This window comes from Lichenostomus cassidix, chromosome 14 (assembly GCF_008360975.1).
Source record: "Lichenostomus cassidix isolate B80296 chromosome 14, HeHo_3.0, whole genome shotgun sequence".
In the NCBI taxonomy this organism is placed as follows: Eukaryota; Metazoa; Chordata; class Aves; order Passeriformes; family Meliphagidae; genus Lichenostomus; species Lichenostomus cassidix.
This window is the reverse complement of record NC_139495.1, coordinates 11,145,914-11,163,610: the sequence shown is the minus strand read 5'-3', so window position 1 is coordinate 11,163,610 and position 17,697 is coordinate 11,145,914. Positions and strand designations below refer to the sequence as shown.

General features: G+C 43.3%; 1 protein-coding gene across 1 annotated transcript; it reads right to left on the bottom strand.

Moving 5' to 3' along the window:
* Window positions 1-3,001: 3,001 nt before the first annotated feature.
* TMEM114 (transmembrane protein 114) lies at window positions 3,002-16,456 on the bottom strand. Its single transcript, XM_085075338.1, has 4 exons — window positions 16,259-16,456; window positions 15,151-15,231; window positions 6,407-6,544; window positions 3,002-5,439 (listed from the first exon to the last, which is right to left on the bottom strand). Exons 1-4 carry the CDS (start codon window positions 16,440-16,442, stop codon window positions 5,207-5,209), a joined length of 636 nt encoding a protein of 211 aa, XP_084931464.1. The 5' UTR covers window positions 16,443-16,456; the 3' UTR covers window positions 3,002-5,206.
* Window positions 16,457-17,697: the final 1,241 nt, after the last annotated feature.

Here is a 17,697-nt window from a genome sequence, read left to right as displayed (position 1 = left end):
TGGCTTGGGAACCACAGTCCAGGGATGAAGGAATTATCCCCAAATACTGCTCATCCAGCATGTCAATCCAGCGAGTCAATCCTACACCACAGCTAAGGATATTTTTTCACAGGAGTTGCTCTACCTTAGTCATTTGGCTTGGGAGAATTACAGCTGTGTCAGAAGAGTCTGTGCAGAGATATATATGCATGGCTCTGGAGTGGATAATGCTGCCACAATTCCTGGGAAAGGAAGACTGAATCTCATAAATGTGAGAGGTTAGATTTGCTCTCTCCTACTCTGACAGTTGTTGCACAGTTTCAAAATTCAGCAGTGTTGGAGTGTTGCTCAGCTCACACTGGGAGCACAACTTCCTGACTTTCTTTGGGAAAAAATTACTGAGAGAGGGTAAAAAATTAAGAGCCACAGAAAATTGTAGCATGCTGTTTCCTCCAGAACTTCTCTTAGATTGTCTGGACCAATCCTGAAGTCAGGTTCAATTGTTCAGTTGTTAGACAGTCTCTCATATCATGGAAATAAGCCATGATATAAACCTATTTGATTTTTCTTATTGTTTGCATCCTCAGATATTTAATTTGATTAGCTTCAACTGAATAGTTTTGACACTTATGGCACAAATGCAATCAAAAAATTGTGCTGGTTGATCTAGGTCAAAACATAACCATCACTGGAAGGGTTAAATCTCCTAAGAACAGAAGCATAAAAACCTTTAAAATTTTTCATGTTTATTTTGTTTAAAAAATGATGGTTAACAGCACATTTCCACCACCTGACATTTTAGCTCCAGATGGCCAGCAGCTCAGAGGTGATACTGACTGGGATTCTGCAGTTTTCAGATGAGAATCTCTGGGCTTTAAAACACAGGAGGAGCCACAGTGAGCAAGTCTCCCCTGCTCTTCAAACCATACAAAAACTAGTACAGAATCACAGAATCCTTTAGGCTGGAAAAGACCTTTAAGATCATGAAGCCCTATTGTCTTTGCTAAACCCCTGGCGGCTGTGCCTGGCTGGATGAACAGGAACGAATGGATTCTTCCCAACCACAGCCAAGTTCTCAGCGCAGCCATGAGATGTCAGCACACACCGCGGTTTGTGTGCAAACCTTGCCAAAGGGAAAAGGTCTCCCAGCTGAGAGCATTCCCACTCCGATTAGCGCCAATACCAGCACGATAAACTGCTGAGCACCCAAAATTGGGTGGGACGGTGATAGGGCTGCTGAAAACACAAGCAGAAAGGGAGAGGTTTGAGGGGCTCATCAGGGCTAAAGCTGATGTGTAAAACGGAAAAAGCTATTGCAGTAAAACGGCACTACAATGCTTCAGTAACAGTAAAAAGGCATAATTTTTGCACATTAACTAGGATGCAATCCAGTAGCTAAAGACCTGTAACCAAAACCTTTTAAAACTTTTAGGGATAGCTAAAAGTCTGGGCAGAACCTGCCCTTCAAAGCAGTTCCACCTGAGAACACCTGACCAAATTCCTGTGAGCTCCTTGCTGCTGGGCCAACAGCTATGCCCACTTAGAAGCACCAGGAATCTCTCTGAGGATGGTTATATCAACTCTGGGGATAGTTTGACTCCCTAGGACAAAGCCAGGGCATTTATTCTGACCTTTTTGGTTCTGATCTGGGGCAATTAAGTCTGTTAATATGAGAATGACAGTTAGGAAGCCAGGAGAAATGGTTTTTTATTGATATATCTTGGCTAACTAAGAATTGCTTCTCTGCAAGGAATTGGCAAAATGAAGCAGAGGAAAGGACATCTTTACTTATGAAGCAGGCTCAGATTTCTTCAGAGTTGAAGACCTGCAGCCCATGGGAAGAACTCATGTTGGAGAAGCTCAGGGGGAGCTGGAACAGGGGGAGAGTGTGAGGAGTCCACTCTGTGAGGAGAAAGATGCTGCACAACCAGTGTGTGATGAACAGACTGCACTCCCATTCTCTGTGCCCCTGTGCCATCCAGAGGGCAGGAAGTATTGAATTGAGGAGTAAAGTCAAGCCTAGAAAGATTGGAGGGGTGGGGAGAGGGTACTTTTAAGATTTGGGTTTATTTCTCATTCTCCTACCCTGATTGCAAATAAATTAAACTGATTTCCAGGAGTTGAGTCTGTTTTGCCTATGACAGTAACTGGTGAGTGACCTCTCCCTGCCCTTATTTTGACCCAAATTTAGTATATTTTCTGTCCCCTACTCAGCTGAGAGTGGCTCTGATGGGCAGCTGGCATCCCCACAGGACTCTTGGCTGTGGAGAAGTGACAACAATCACTTGGGGCTCCTTTCACTGCAGCAGTGCCTGAACAGTGCTGTCCCCTGGCCACCAGAGGTGGGGACAGAGCCTGCTCTGCAGGGCCAGCTCAGGACACCACAGCCTCACAACAATCCTTGTGGTTTCATGTCTCCATTCCATTCCCCAGCATGGCCTCTAAATGTCCTGCATATCTGGGTGTTTTTCAGGCTCAAGGATTCCTTTCACCTCCCCATCCTTCTTTGCCACCCCTTGAGGAAGCCCCTGATGAAGTCCCTGGTGCTGGCAGCAGCTGTGTGCACTCTGACCCCAGGCACTGCTGCTCTGCTCACTACATCTGTTCTTCTTCACTTTCAATGTCACCAATTACCAATGAGTTTGCAATTCAGAAAGTAATGGGAGCAGACAGTGTCCTCATCTCAGTAAAGTCTTTTGGGGAAAACACAGCAAAGAACATGGTATTAAATAAACATTAATTTCAGTAAGAGGAAGGAGCTGATAAGGTCATTTGTTTCAAATTACATAAAGTCCTTTCTAGGATGTTTTCTCTTCCTAGTATAATTTTTCAAAATGTTCAATGCTAATTTGACTATTCCAAACCATATTTTGTTCTTTGTATTCAGAAGGAATTTCAGAGAAATTCAGGGGTTATGCAAACATTGAGGAACAGAAGATACTCTTTATTACCATTGTGCCAGATATTGCAGGAAGCCAGAATGAGAAATTTGAGAGAACCATGGAAATGAGAATTGCTCTAATTCAATAAAAGATTCATTGGGTTTCTAATTAGATTTGATCACTTGAGTATTTTATATTGTAGCTGTGTAAGTACATTTTAAATACCTACCACATGTGACACAGGCTCTTCAAAAGCATCGTAAAAACAGCAGAATAAATGTGCAGAAAAAGTTAGAGAAAAACTAGGAGAATCTTAGTTCTTCCATGTCTTGGTAAATAATTCCCACTCTGAGATGTCATTTTATTTAAATTTACAACATTCAAAACCCCTTTAAAATAACATCTGTAATAAATATTGAAAAAATAACTCAGATGATATTCTACTGTCACAGCTTGCAGTAATGTCTGAGTAACATCACACAAATTGCATTATAAATAGTTTCACCAGCACCAAAACAGAGAATTACATTTCACATAATTCACTTAAGCACATGGAATTTTGGCTACAAAGGGTTTTTACCTTACACTCCTTATAGAGCTGATTTGGTATGCTTTAACTTGCAAAATGACTTTATTACATGGGCCCAACATAAGGCAACATGGAAAATACCTGAAAACCAATGTGGGAGCAACAGAGAATTAGAAAATTGTACTGGCTAGTCATGGAATTTCTACTACTCAGTCCATTCAGGATTTCAAGCCTTATTTAATTCTGATAACAAGCAAGATCTGACAAGGCATGTCTTAGCCCAGGAATCAGAAACTCTGGTTTCATGTGACCTTGGACAGGTTTTTCTGGCTCAGTTCTCCATTCACAGCAGGGCAGTAGAAGTGCTCCCTTCTATCTCCAAAGACTGTCAGCTCTCAGAAGTTCCCTGCCACTGTTTTTTCACAAAAGAATTGGTACTTTGGGACCAAGGTTAGAGCTGAGCTCAGTAGGAGTGAATGTGCAATCTTTGACACAGGATGTACTGACAAAATTAATTGTTCTGGTATTTAACAGAGGTAGGTGAATGATGTCCTTTGTGCTGCTGGAGAATGTCCAAGGGACTTGCCCAGTGACAGAGGTGCCTGACACAGCTCCTGAGCCACAGTCCTGAGCTGCAGTGTGCAGCCTCCAGACATACAGCATCTAACAGAAATGCAGTGCAGCTCTTAACACCTTCAAGGCTTTATTTAAGTGTTAACTTTATCCAGCACAGCAGTCAGGGGCAAATTTCTTCAGTAACTTCAGTGGGCACTGAAGTAAATGTTCTCTTAAATGCTACTACCCAGAGGAAAAACTAGTTTGCTTGACACCCAAAATGAATTCATGTGTCCTGCATGTTCAGTTTACTCAGCAGTGTCAGCACAAAGCAAACATATTCTAGCACAAACCATGTGCACAAACTTCATGAAAAAGAATCATCAAAACTGCAAAGAAAAAACTGGAAAATGCATCAGATACATCTTCTGCATTGCAGATTTGAAAAAACAACTAGTAATAAGCTGAAGAAGTCTGTAGCCTGATCATTGATAGATTGGGGCTGTCTACAGCAGTTAAAACATCTGGAAAAGCAGCTGGATCTGCCTTGCAGTGCACTCACCATGGCACTGCAGTGGAAAACTTCAGCATCACAGTCACTACATCTGCTGGATGGCAGAATCCTGGAATGGTTTGGGTTGAACAGGATGTGAAATATCTCATTCCAAATGCCCCTGCCCAAAGTCCCTCTCCAGCTCTCCTGGAGCCCCTTTGGGTATTGGGAGGGGATTTAAATCTCCCCAGAGCCTCCTCTTCTCCAGGCTGGACACCCCCAGCTCTCTCAGTCCATCTCCAGAGCAGAAGTGCTGAGTCCTCTGAGAATCTTCAGACCTCCTCTGGACTCACTCCAGCAGGTCCACATCCTTGTTGGAACTCTCAGGAGAACCCAAAATCTGGCCTGCAAGGTACTCTGAGGCACTTTGCTGAGACAGCAGGAGAGAGAAAAGAAAACAAGAAATCTGCCTTGTTCTTAGCAGTGAATGGAGATGTCTTATGAGCTGCCAGCTGAAATGATTCTGGAATTACAAACACTGAATGCACCTTCTTCTAAGGACACAAGGGGTTCCGAATGGACAACACTCAAAATGTGTTACTGATTTACCAGAATCTCTGTGGTTTACAGCCACCTGGGAAGAAAAAGGCTTACATCAGCTGACAAGATACTCAGCCTTGCCACTTTTATTAGCCCTAGTGACCAGAAGGACCAAGCAATCCAAAGATCAGGCTCTGCAGGCTCTGCTGTTGCAGAGGTTCCTGTTGCTCACAAAGCCTCTTCCCGCTGCCGTTTCAGACCCACAATCCTTGCTGCCAGGAGGAACACAGCCCCAGTGAGCACTTCTGCCACAAAGGAGATCCAGACCAGTGCCAGGGACCAGCCAAACCTGATATCGATTTCCACCAGGAGGTCTTTGCTCCTCAGGAGGCAAACAGCTTCTTGGAAGGCAGCAGCAGAATATGCAATGTAGACACTGATCCCTGTAAGGGTCACCAGAGCTGAAACGAGAAACACCTTCAGCTACTTAGCAGCCACTGCAGAAATTAAAAACAATCAATTGGATATGTCTTAGGGCATCTCTGCCATTCCTTCCTATTCTACCCAGGCCAGATTTACAGATGAAATGTCCCATAAAACTGTGGGTGCCTGTTCTGTGCATCCAGACAGAGCAGGACAGGGCTCTGCTCTCACACCCAAGTGCTCATGCTCTGGGGAACTGCAGCAGCTGCATCCCCACAACATCCCCAAGCACCCCTTTCCTGACACTCTGGGTGTCCTTTCCCTCTCTGCAACCCCAAATGGCTTGGGAAGGCCCAGTGCTCCACTCCTGGTGGGATAATCATGCTTTGCACTTCACAGCTTTTCATCTTTCACGAACTGTTTGGAGTAGTTTTCCACCAGCCTAAGCCTTTTCAGTGAATGCAGCTTTCTGATGTTCTAAGGGAATAGAACTTGCTCTTCTTTTCAAAAGGAAATCATAATGGGGGATGGTTGATCTGGGTAAGAGCATTTCAGACTAAAAAGCTCAGTCAAGACTTTGAGACAGCAGCATTTGCTTCCAGCAATCTCTCAGCATTTTCTTCTTAAAAATAGGACTGTATGGGCAGTTGATGAGAGCCAATTCTGAGGATCCCCTTTTGTGCTGGGAAAAATTTCTGTTTTAAGTTACACTGTGAAGCGGTAACTTCACAGTGAAAATCTGTTTGAAATAGAAAATGCAGATTTAGACACCATTTTCCTACTTTGATAGAATGCTTTTAGCTTTAATTTATAAATTACTTTCTAAAACACAATGGGTTTGGATACAGCAAAAAAGAGAAAAAGAAAATGAAGTGTAAAAGAATTTCTGAAATCTTCTGAAAGCAAATTCCTGCTTGGCTTTTATTCCCTGGGAAACAAAGTGATGTTTTCCAGATACCAACACTTGTGATTTAAAACAGTTAGGCCAGGAGTTTGATTTAGTACCTCCAAAAAGGAAAAGCAGTCCCGTCATTAGGAGCAGTAGATAGGCCCTGGCAAGAATGCTGATGAATCCAGTCATTCCTCCAAAAATCATCAGGATCAGGCTGAGGGGCATCAGGATGACAAATGTTCCATGCATGTCTGAAGAAAAATGAAGAATGTTAATACGGTAATATTTGATGAGGGTGTCAATGGATGTATTAATAACTATTAAATGCAGAGCCCCTGATCAGGATCAAAGCCTCATTTTGTGCTGCACAAACAAGAAATTGGGCAACCCCTTGGGTTTCCAGTGTAAGTCAGCAGGACAAATATATGGTATGGAGAAAAAGGCAACAAACAGAACAAGCCCTCCCAGCATCACAGCCTTCATTTTAAACAGAGACCACAGACACAGAAGCTTTGTCTACACAGATATATTTAGGCAATTAAACTGTTCCCAGCTATGGAGCCTGGCTGGATAACAGGTGATGCACTGCACACCAGGCAGGCACTGGCAACCTCAATGAAAGTAGCCTCTGAATGTCCCTGCTCAGTTTGGGAGGTGAGATCAGCCATGCTTTGATCAAAGGCTTCACTCCTCTCACGTGTCCTCTGCTGCACTGATGTAGCAAATTGCTGACCTTTTCTTTTGTTGCAGTTGGCCATCAACTAGAGGTAAATTTTCCCATCCAGCTCTGATTCTGTCTTTGTTTTCTACAGCAGCTTCACTAAGTGCATTAACCTATCCTGCTTGCTTCCTCCCAGGCTAAATGTTTTACATTACTCTTTCTTGATCCCTATAACATTTTAATAGCTGTGTAAACAGAGGGTTGCTATGTATTTTTTCATATCACACTGTTTTTTCCATCACAAACCATTATTGTGTCATTGTCCCCCTCTCATCCAATCTATCCACAACACTCAACCCAACCTTTTTTAAAATAATAACATAAAAAAAAAAGTAATTTCAGTATCAATTTATTTCGTACCAGTGTAAAGTGCAGAGTTACTGAGAAAAGACAATGTGAAATCCATATTCTGAAAAGGTCTATGCTTCAGTGTCTCATTTAATTTCACAGAGGAATGACCATACACCATTAGCTGTTCCCAAGGAAAAGCAATCACTTCAGAGATCACAGTTTGTGTGTGATCAAATGACCAGTTTTTTCAGGTCCCTGTAACTGCCCACGGAATTGGAGGTGCTCCATCTGCCACTGGCTGAGGATCCAGCATATCCTCTTCAATAGCATTTTAAAGATCAGGCATGATTGTGTCCATATCTCTGTTCAGTTCTGGAAGCCTGGAAGGTTAGGAAGGCTCTGCATGGGATCAAGGCAGACACTGTTAATGTCTCTACTTGGGTAGAATGTGGTTTCCAGACATAACTGTTTTGTGTAGCACAGGACATGCTCACAAAGAAAATGTGGCCAATCACAGAGTTTTGGGAGGTGACCTTATTGTTCATTTCTTTGTTTACTTACACTGGTAACGCATTTTCATATTCAATCCCACATATGCCCACAGCAGGAGCAGCTGGTGCTCAAAAATCATGAATTCAGCATTCTGCAATGAGGAGAGCACTTTCCCTCTGATTCTAAAGCTGAGGGCACTCCCTGAGCTTTCCTTCAGCAGAACTGGCTACTGTTCCTGGCTAAAAACCACAGACCTGCAGCAATTCTCAATGCTAACAAGCCAAATCAATCTTCAGCTTACTGGGTATGAACCAGAATGTCAAAACTGCCTGCAAGTCTTAGCTGAATTCCAAGATGAGAAATAGCCATGGAACTTAGTGCTGGAGTTTTATGTAGCTGGAATAGGTTATTTGGGATGTGACGAAACACGATGTGACAGAATAGAGATTGGGCACCCAACTCAGTCCCCACATTCCAGAGAGGCAGCAGGGACATGAAGGTGATCTTCAGCCACTTTGGAGCTTGCTGAGGGTGATTTGGTCTGATTTTGATTATTCCCCACCATTCTGACATCCTCGTGTGCTCTTAGATTGGATCTTGCATGTAGAAGGTGGAAAAGCCTTGGGAGGATAAAATCTGGTGCAAGTAACATTTCATGAGTATGAATGTAAGAATGGTGCAACTCTGTCCTCACACCTGGCCTTGCTGAGAGAGAAAAAACATGAATAAGCTCATGGCTGCCTCTCTGCCTTGTGATTTTCCAGGCACCCCTCAACAGTCCAAGTTCCTGCTCACAAACTCCACCTCGGGACAGGAGAACTAATTTGCTATTTCTTTGACTTTTCTTGTCATGGTTTGATTTCAGCTACTGCAGCCTGAGCCAGCACACGTGTGGGTGGTGAAAACACAACTGGATGGAACCTGGTGAAGGAAAGGGGGAAAAAACAGACCAGAGCATCCTTGGGAGTGTCCTAAATTACATTAATGATCTGTGACTGTTGCATGCAATATCAGAATAACTCTGATTTTTATTCCCTCTTCAGTGAAAATATAGGATTTAGGGACAGGTCAACTGAAACCCACAAACCCCACTGTGGCAGAGCCTTACTCTTCCTACACACAACAGGGATCACACTGCTCATTAATCACCTGCAGCTTTTTTAAAATCAAATATTTAGTGGATCGTATTTGGCTAAATAGCACTTTTAGAATCTCCAGTGTTCTAGCTCAATATCTAATATTCATTTGTACTATGAAATCTCCAACTGCCTGGGAAACTTATTCTAAAATGCTGCCATGGAAACCACTCAGGAATCTGAATTCATGCCATCTGGCATATGATATTATGCCATTATATTCCTTGATTAGAGGAACAGAATTAGTTTATAGAGGAACATGACTTAAAATATCTTTACTGTGTTTCTGTCTTCAATAATCATCTATGAAAGATGTTAAAACATTAATTTTGCAGTCATTTTAGTGGCTGCTGTTGAAATACACATTTGTGCATTATGTATTAAACATATAACTGTCTTCATATTGATGAAATTAATCTAGGATTGGAATAAAAAACCCTAAGCTTTTTGCACAAGAAGAGGTATGTGCATTTTCCTGTAAAACAGAATTCAGTTTCCCACATCTATTCCTCAACACCTGAGTTCCCTGTTAGTTCAACACAAAAAATCCAATGGTTTAATCTTGGAAATACTGAAACTCATAAACTTTTAAAAAACATCCCCCCCCTTTTTTTTTTGAAGCAAAAAATTATTAAATTGCTTAACCCGAGTTAATGAAGTTTTACATTAGCTCACCAAAGCTCTTTTACTAGAGGTCTGACCAAGTATCTTTAAGAATGACATCTGCAGGGTTTGTCCAGATCTGAGAATTTGGCAGGCACTTCCAAATTACCATCCAAAACAGTTGTTGAGGAGTTGTTCATGAGAGAAATTTGTGGAATGAAATAGAAAAATCGAGCAGTGTCAGAAGTAACCAAGAAGTGCAAGCCCAGCAGTTTTGTTAATCATCTCCTGTTAACATCCTGGAGCTTAATTGCTTCAAACTAACTTTGGATTTGTTTGCACAGCTTATAACAGCAAATAGTGCCTAGAAATCTGCAATAGCCATCTCACCAGAAATATTCCAAATGGCAGCAGCTCAGAAGAGCTTAATTAAGGACCTGTTTATCTTACCCAGCAGCAACTAAAGAGCCAGTTGGAAAGACAAAACCCTCCAGCTGAAACAGAATGCTGGCAGTTGTTAAAACCAATGGGCTGCTCTGGAAGGACTTGGCAAAGCCAGGAAGGAACAGTGCACAGAAAAAGTCTGACCTGCTTGCTAGGAAAAAAGGAAGGAAACAACTTAGAAAACCAATGAACAACTAAACAGACCTCGTCTGTGGCTAAATGTGGGCTTGGAAGGCCTGGATCCCCTCCTGTTCAAGAGAGAAAAGGTGATGGAGGAGGATTGCTCACAGGGTCAGGGCTCTCCGTGATGATCAGCCAGGCTCTGCTCTGTGTGTCACATTTTAGCTTGGTGCTTTTCTCCAAAAGCCTCTGAGCTAAACAGGAAGACAAATTGCAGATAGAAGAGACAAAATGATGCTAGGCTTGGAGCAGGTGGCACTGACAAAAAGCTTCAGTTCTAGGAATGGGCGGAATGATGAATGTAAGTGATGCACCATGGTTCACATTCTGCTGCTGTGGCACCAATGAATCTGAAAACAAGAACATTCATCAGAAGTTGTCACTGGTTAGGCCTGAGCTGCTGTGGTGCTGAAGTTATCTCAGGTTTCTGTGTATATTTACTGTAATATCCTGTAAGTACTGAAGCAGATGGTCACTGGAACCTCTCTGAAGGAGCAGTGCACTGTTGCTCAGAAACAGGAACACACCTACCAGATCAATTAAGCTACAATTTCTATGTGCATCAGCCTTATTTCACTTGGCCTCTGAAATGGCTCTTGCCAGATAATCCAGCCCCAGCTGTCTCCTTCTGAGAGCTTAAAACCAAAACAAAATTGCAAAGAACTGTATATCATCCAGGAAAAAATGTCCTGGTGGCTAAAGAATAGGGCATTCTTTATAACATTATAAACTAACTTGGTAAAAATGAAGCAGGATCATGAGGAGCAGGGTGAAGTGTGAAAGCAGCTGGTTAATGACTATTACTGGGTCCACATGCTGTAGGGAAATTCAGACAACTTTATCTGTACCATTAAACTGATTTTTGAGGAAGAAACCAAGGCAGCTGTTACATTAAAACAAAGGAGGTATCAGTAGCTGCCTCTGCTGCAGAGATTGTTTCCCTGCAGGAAGCACGAACTTGCCTGCAGCCTCCTGGTTCCTGTTACATTCAGGGCTAAAAAAGAAAGAGCAAAAACACTCTGGGGAGAGTACTTTAAGCAGTTGTGCATGGGCAGCTGCACACTCCAGTCTTGATTTTATAATAGGAAAAATAATATGAGTGGAAGCCACATCCATTAAGTACTCATTTCTGGATGGCTCAGGAATAGAGGAGAGCACTAAAAATGGACCTTTAAAAGGAAACCAATGGCCTTGTTGTACAAGTCACTGACAAAAAATCAGGATTGTCAGAGGCTTAATCTTACCTCGTAGGTACCTAATGCAGGTGGTTTGTGTGTCACAGAGACACTATGAAAGAACAGCAGTTCCTCTCACATTATTAATTTTCATAACTCCAGGCCCAGCTCTGCAGTGCTGGTGCAGCTCAAGTGCAAAGCTGAGATTCAAGAGAAATTGTCTGGTTGTGATTAGAAGTATTCACAACATTGTTCATTTTGCAAGGATTACACTGGTACTGTCTTCAGCTAATCTATACTGGCATTTACTCATTATTAACAATGCAGACTTTGGTAAATGGAAAATATTTACATGACAAAAAATTTAAGAGCAACTTTTCCCCAATGTAACATGTTGAGGTTTCGCATTTGGGCTTTTTTTGTTGATGGTAGTGCTGTTTGTTTTTGTCTTGTTTGTTTGTTTGTTTCCTTCAAGAAATCCTTTTGCAAAGACAAAACCCTTGGGGAAAATGTTTCAGCTGATTAAGTTCTGCCATCCCTTCTACTCACCAGCTTTCCTCTCTCTGTGTGTGATCCTCAACACTTAGATCTGATTTGGGATGTTACATTTCTGCCACTAGAAAATGGCAAGGCTGCTCAGAACCCCTGATGCAGCTTCCTTTAAAGTCAGTGACATCCCTATTTTGTCATTTGGTGAGAGATGGATTCAGCTCACCATGAAAAGATTGCTCTTGCAGCTTGTCTCCCATAACTGGCACAGGAGAGCACATGGCAAGGCAAAAAGCCAGGGGTGTCTTTGCTGACAGATTTCAATCCTAAGGGGGATTTTCAGAAGGCTATCTTCAATCCTAGTAGTCACCAAGAGACCCTAATACCTGTCTAAATTACAAAAAAGTGACACTCCTCGTTTTAATCCTGTTTGGGCCAGAGGAAAGTGTACATCTCCAGCAAAAAATAATTTTATTAAAGCAGAACGTTCAGAAAAGCTACTGGCAGGCAGTCTAGTGGTATTTTTCTTTAGACAGTGGCTGATGTTTTAAACAAATAACCAGGCCATAATGTAATCTGTAGAAGGAAAGTATTTTCTACATCATGGGTTTGAGGGGCAGAGAGGGGATACACTGCCTGTTCAGCTGGGGGGAGGGCTAAGAGAAGAAATGGAAGGCTAATGTAGAGAAGAGATCATGTTTGTGTCTAATCCATTAGAGGAGTAGCTCAAGAGTACTCCTGTGATGAGAAAATACATCACAGACCCAGCTTAACGAGCCCTGGGTTGATTGCCTGGGTGATACTGCTGCTAGCACAGGATTTTAACTGGTGTGCCCAATTATTTTAATTTGCCAGGAGCTCGATTTGAAGTACACAATAAGCCTAAAAGGAATCTGCTGGGGATGCACAGGAGAGATATCAGAAATGGGGAGGAAGAGAGCATGAAGACTTTTCGTCCTCTAATGAAGGGTTTGTCCTCTGGCAGTGGCCAAAACTTTTGTTGCCACTTGTTTCCAGCTCTTTGCACTCACACACAGACTTTCCCCCATCTTTTTGGCACTTGTGTCTAGTTAAGACATGCCAAGAAGTGCATTCCAGCTCTGAAGAATAAGAGAAGTGACCAATGTGTTACTGAAGTGCCTGCTCTGGGAGACAGTCCTTTAAAGTCTTTTTAGGAATCATCAGCAAGAAACACGCTTGATGTTGCCAGAGCTCATGAAATTCAGTCTGCCAATCTGACAGTGAGCAATATTGTGCACAACTAGATGGAATGAGATGAATCCCATGTGGATGTACCTCACAGACACCTGAACAGGCACACACAGAGAAAAACGCAATTATTTTGAAGCAACCAATTAAAGCTGTGCAATTAGCTTGTTTGCCACATAGAGCAGCAGATGAAGAAAGTGCTGTGACTACACAGCAATCCATGATCACAGAATTTTCCTCTAAAATTTGTGTTAAAATGTGCTGTGGATGATCTGCCTACATATGAGTCAGTGGCCTCAGTCAGAAAATATTTCAGAAAGAAGAGTAAGGCTGATGTAGAAGGTAAAGTCTCAGGACCTGATGAATCTAGATGTCACTTAGAAACATCTGTGTTTCCCAGAAGGAAGAAGCACTGACATGGTAGTTCCTATGTTCAGCTGCTACTGCTGAGGATCTATAGCCTCACCACACAGAAACGGCATTGAAGCTGAGCAAAATAATCAAAAAGTTAACTCTGTAGGACATTCCAGTCAGACATAGCAATTTTTTTCAACTGAAGTATCTTTGATTTCTCATCTCATCATTTTTAGGCAAACTATGCCTGTTTATAATAAAATCTGCAAGTGTATTTGCAGACCTGAAGTCTTTTTCCGGGAGCATGAAAATGGTACTTGATGTGAAAGCAAGAGAAAAAAAATTCTCCAAGGCCCTGAAGAGTCTGTAAACATAATTATTAATCCAATTTTTATTCATATCCACTATTTTCTTACACTTCATGACTCACAAAGAGCTGTCCTTTGTTTCCAAGCCAACACCATTTTTATAACCAAAAGAGCACTGCTTTTGTTTTTGTTTTGTTATTTCACTGAATTTCATTGAGCTGCAATTGAAAATCTCCTCACCTGAGGAAAAATAACAGATGTACCTTTTGCAAATATGTACATGGCTTTTGAAAAGCAAATGGTTTTATCCTGAAATGTTTATCCCCAGCATAACAGCTGAGGTGTCTGCACCTAAAACATGATCAAGTTAATGTTGACCCCTCAAGGGCTCAAGTGATCCAGCAATCATTTCCACTGATTTCAGTAACATCAAGCAGCCACAACCCTCTGTTTTGAGCCAGGAAGACTGAAGAAATGGCACTTTCTATTTGAAGGCACAGAGAGACACCCTGGGCTGTCAGTCCTGAACCTGCTGACATGTTTATATGGCTGCTTCAGTAGCCCTCTGGGATCTCCCTCCTGCTTCACCTTCCCAGTACAGTTGTGATGATAACAGCCCCAGCAGCACCAGCTCCAGAAACTAAAGACTTTAAGCCTGTCTGGAGGCCAGGGAGTGGCTGGTTTTGAGGGAAAACGTTCCATTTTAAGACACAGGACAAATGCATGTTTTCTGTATGCAAGGGGGAAAGAGTCAGGGAGGAGAGGTGAGTAAATAAAAAAAATTGTAAAAAGCAAACCCATATACAAGCATGTGTGAGGGAAGGATTGTGCCGAATATATGATGCAAAGAAGGAAAATCATCTTGTAGGAGATGCCTGTAAGTATTTGAAAATGTTCAGTTTGGATTTACTGAAAACATTCTGGCATTGACAAATGAATCTAAAGAAAAAGAAGTAAATACATTAGAAGCTTAATGCTTTTGAACACGATGTTCTTCAAAGACTTTGAACACTGCTTTTTAGTCATTGATTTATTTTCTTAAATTCTCACATACTTTAGTATTTCATCAGTGCCATGAATCCCAATGAAAGGCTAGAAAAGTGCCTTAAAGATTAGTTTAAATGTGTTTTTAAGCATTTTCAGTGATCAGACTCCTTTGAGGTGATTGTGAACACTTATTCCTTTTATTTTTAACAATTGTGTACCTTCCTGTGCCATTCCAGTCAGAGAGGTCTTGCTCCTGTGGATGAAATTAGCTGAACTTGTCATCAAATAGATGGTTATTTCAACAGTAAACACATTTAGAGACCACAGGCAGTGACAGATATTGTACAGAAGCAGAGTCAAAGCACTATCTCAGCGAGTTCCCCTCTGAATGAGAAATGAGCCCTTGCAAGTGGTCAAGGAGGGAGGGAAGGGTGGATGGAAATATAAAATAATATAAACGCTACTCACACAAAAGCTGCTTGTGTGAATCGGTGATGTTTGCATTCTCGTGCCAGAAGGGGTTTATCAAAGGGTAACATTCACTCCTCACTATTAAAAAAGAGAAAAAACAATGATGAAAAATTTCACTATAATATCTTTTTACTATGTTTTTTTTTGCATGTATATATAATTCATATAATATTAGCTTATTTTAAAACAGCCATTCCTCGGCAGGGAAGGAAAGGAGAGGATTTTCAGCATGCAGCATCGGCTGCTCCCATGGGCCTGACCGCTGGAGCCAACAGGGAAACATCTGCTCGTTGCACTGGGGCTCAGTGTAAGCAAAGGGAGAATTCCTGTAACCTGCTCCTTCTCCCTGCTCCACTAGAAGCAACGTCCTTTCCTGCCTATGGCAAACATTACTTACTCCTGGCTTTTAACAGCGGAACCAAACCCAAAAGTTATATGCCTAGCATGTAAACTAACTACACAGGGAATATCCAATATATTGATATACAGGATTATAATAATCCTCTGTTATGATATATATATAATAATACTTATATTTAAATTAATTCTTTATGTAAATAAACTATATTTCTATTTTTCATATTGTTATTCAACATCTTAAAGGTTTTAACCCAGAACTTTCTCCCCTTAATTCCCTGAGCCAAATGAAAAGACATCTCCTTCCTTCCAAATGGTTAACGCTTATTAGATTAGCTTGAATTAAAAGTTAATGCAAAATCAGGTTACAGCAGCAGAAAATTCGCTCTCCCCATGTCTCCTTCTGCACAGGAGGTATTGACAAGGCACTGCCACGGGTCCCGGGCACGGCCGGGGAGCGCCGGTCCCTGAACCGCGGGGAGCTCCGCGGGCAGCGCTGCCCCCGAGCCGGACCCCGCGGCCACACCCCCGCATCCCCGCTCTCGGATCCCCCCAGCTGGACCCATATCCCCGCACTCAGATCCCCCCAGCTGGACCCGTATCCCCGCACTCAGATCCCCCCAGCTGGACCCGTATCCCCGCACTCAGATCCCCCCAGCTGGACCCGTATCCCCGCACTCAGATCCCCCCAGCTGGACCTGTATCCCCGCACTCAGATCCCCGCACCGGAGCGCCCCGCAGCACTCACCGCGGCAGGTCCGCCAGAGCCCCGAGTGCGAGCTGAGCGCGTCCGTGCCGTTCCGGGACGCCTCCAGCTTGGAGGCATCGATGATGTACCAGAAGTCGGTGGCGATGGCCACCACGAGGAAGATGAAGCTCGAAAGTCCCACCAGGGCCACGAAGAGGGAGAGCGCGCCCAAGTTAACCCTCATGGTGCCGCCGCCGCCGCGCCTCGCCCGCCCCGCGGCCGCGCAGGTAGCGCCCCGAGCCCCGAGCCCCGAGCCCCGCCCCGGCTGCTCGGCGCCCCGCGGGCGGAGCGGGACCAGGAGCCGCGCAGAGACCCCGCCGAGCCCCGGCCGCTCTGCCGCCTGCCAGCCCCGACCCTGCCGAGCCCCGCACGCGTGTGCGGAGCGAGCGCGGAGCCCTGCGCCACCGGGTGTGACAGCGCTGCCTGCCCGCAGAGCGATACCTGTCAGAAACACGCCTTGGGGATCCCCATCGCTCGGATAGCTCCGGGATGGGCTCATCTCGGAGGGACCAAAGCTCCCTGCTCCAAACGCCACCGCCTTTGAGGGAAAGAGGGAGCAGAAGCCGAGGTGTGGGGAGCAGTGACAGGGTTGATGTTCCTGAGCCTTTCTGGGGTATTAACAAGAGATTTCTTCTTGTTCTGTGCCTTCCAGATGCCGACCTCGGAAGGACAGTTCTAACCTGATTTGAAAGGTGGTGTGAGAGAAGGCAGTAGGGTGGCATTTACTATCTAATGTCTGTAGTGACTACTACCCAATTCAACCTGCAGTGATTCAACCTGCAGTCTGTATCCTGCTTGGGATCATTTTCCTGTCAGTGTCACCGATGGAGGGAAAGACACAAGCTCCCTCTTCCAGAAACTAGTGTTAGTAGTTTCCAAGGTGTTCATGTGTGAGCCCTAAAGCCACGCTTCACCCAGCCTCCTGCTCATCTTCAGCCTGCTGAAGTCTGTTGAATAACAAAGTAAATTTCAGTAACAGAACCTTGTTTTCAAATCCACAGAGAATTCACTCTGGTGTTTTACTGCATCTCTTCACTGGCATAAAGATACTGTGCAGGTAGGGTCAGCAGGGCACCTTGTTTTCTTCGCTGTAATTTACTTCAGGCCTTCCAGGGAATTGCTAAGTAACTCTGAGTAATTAAAAAAGTCATTCTCATTTATTTTCTGGCATGGACACTGGGCAGAATGTGTGACATCATTACCCATCCATGGCAACAAGCCATCCTGAACCAGTAGGGTTTCAGCAGTAGGATCAGTTAAAAGGAAATTTTTTCTTGAGAGAGTTTATTTAAACACAGCAATCATAAATACTACAGACCACATTTGCTCTGCAAAAATACTGTAAGGTGTATATAGCTGGGAATACAACAGTCTTCCCATTCAGGAATACACTGTTAAGCAGCTGTAGCATTATTCTGGGATTTTGCCATCTATTGCTC

Excerpts from the sequence above, each read along its gene's own strand:
- TMEM114 (XM_085075338.1), bottom strand. The coding sequence starts at position 16,442 with ATGAGGGTTAACTTGGGCGCGCTCTCCCTCTTCGTGGCCCTGGTGGGA. Across the intron at positions 15,232-16,258 it reads GCTCTGGCGGACCTGCCGCG|TGAGGAGTGAATGTTACCCT; the intron begins GTGAGTGCTGCG and ends CTTTTTTAATAG. Across the intron at positions 5,440-6,406 it reads ACTGCTTTTCCTTTTTGGAG|CTCTGGTGACCCTTACAGGG; the intron begins GTACTAAATCAA and ends TTCTCGTTTCAG.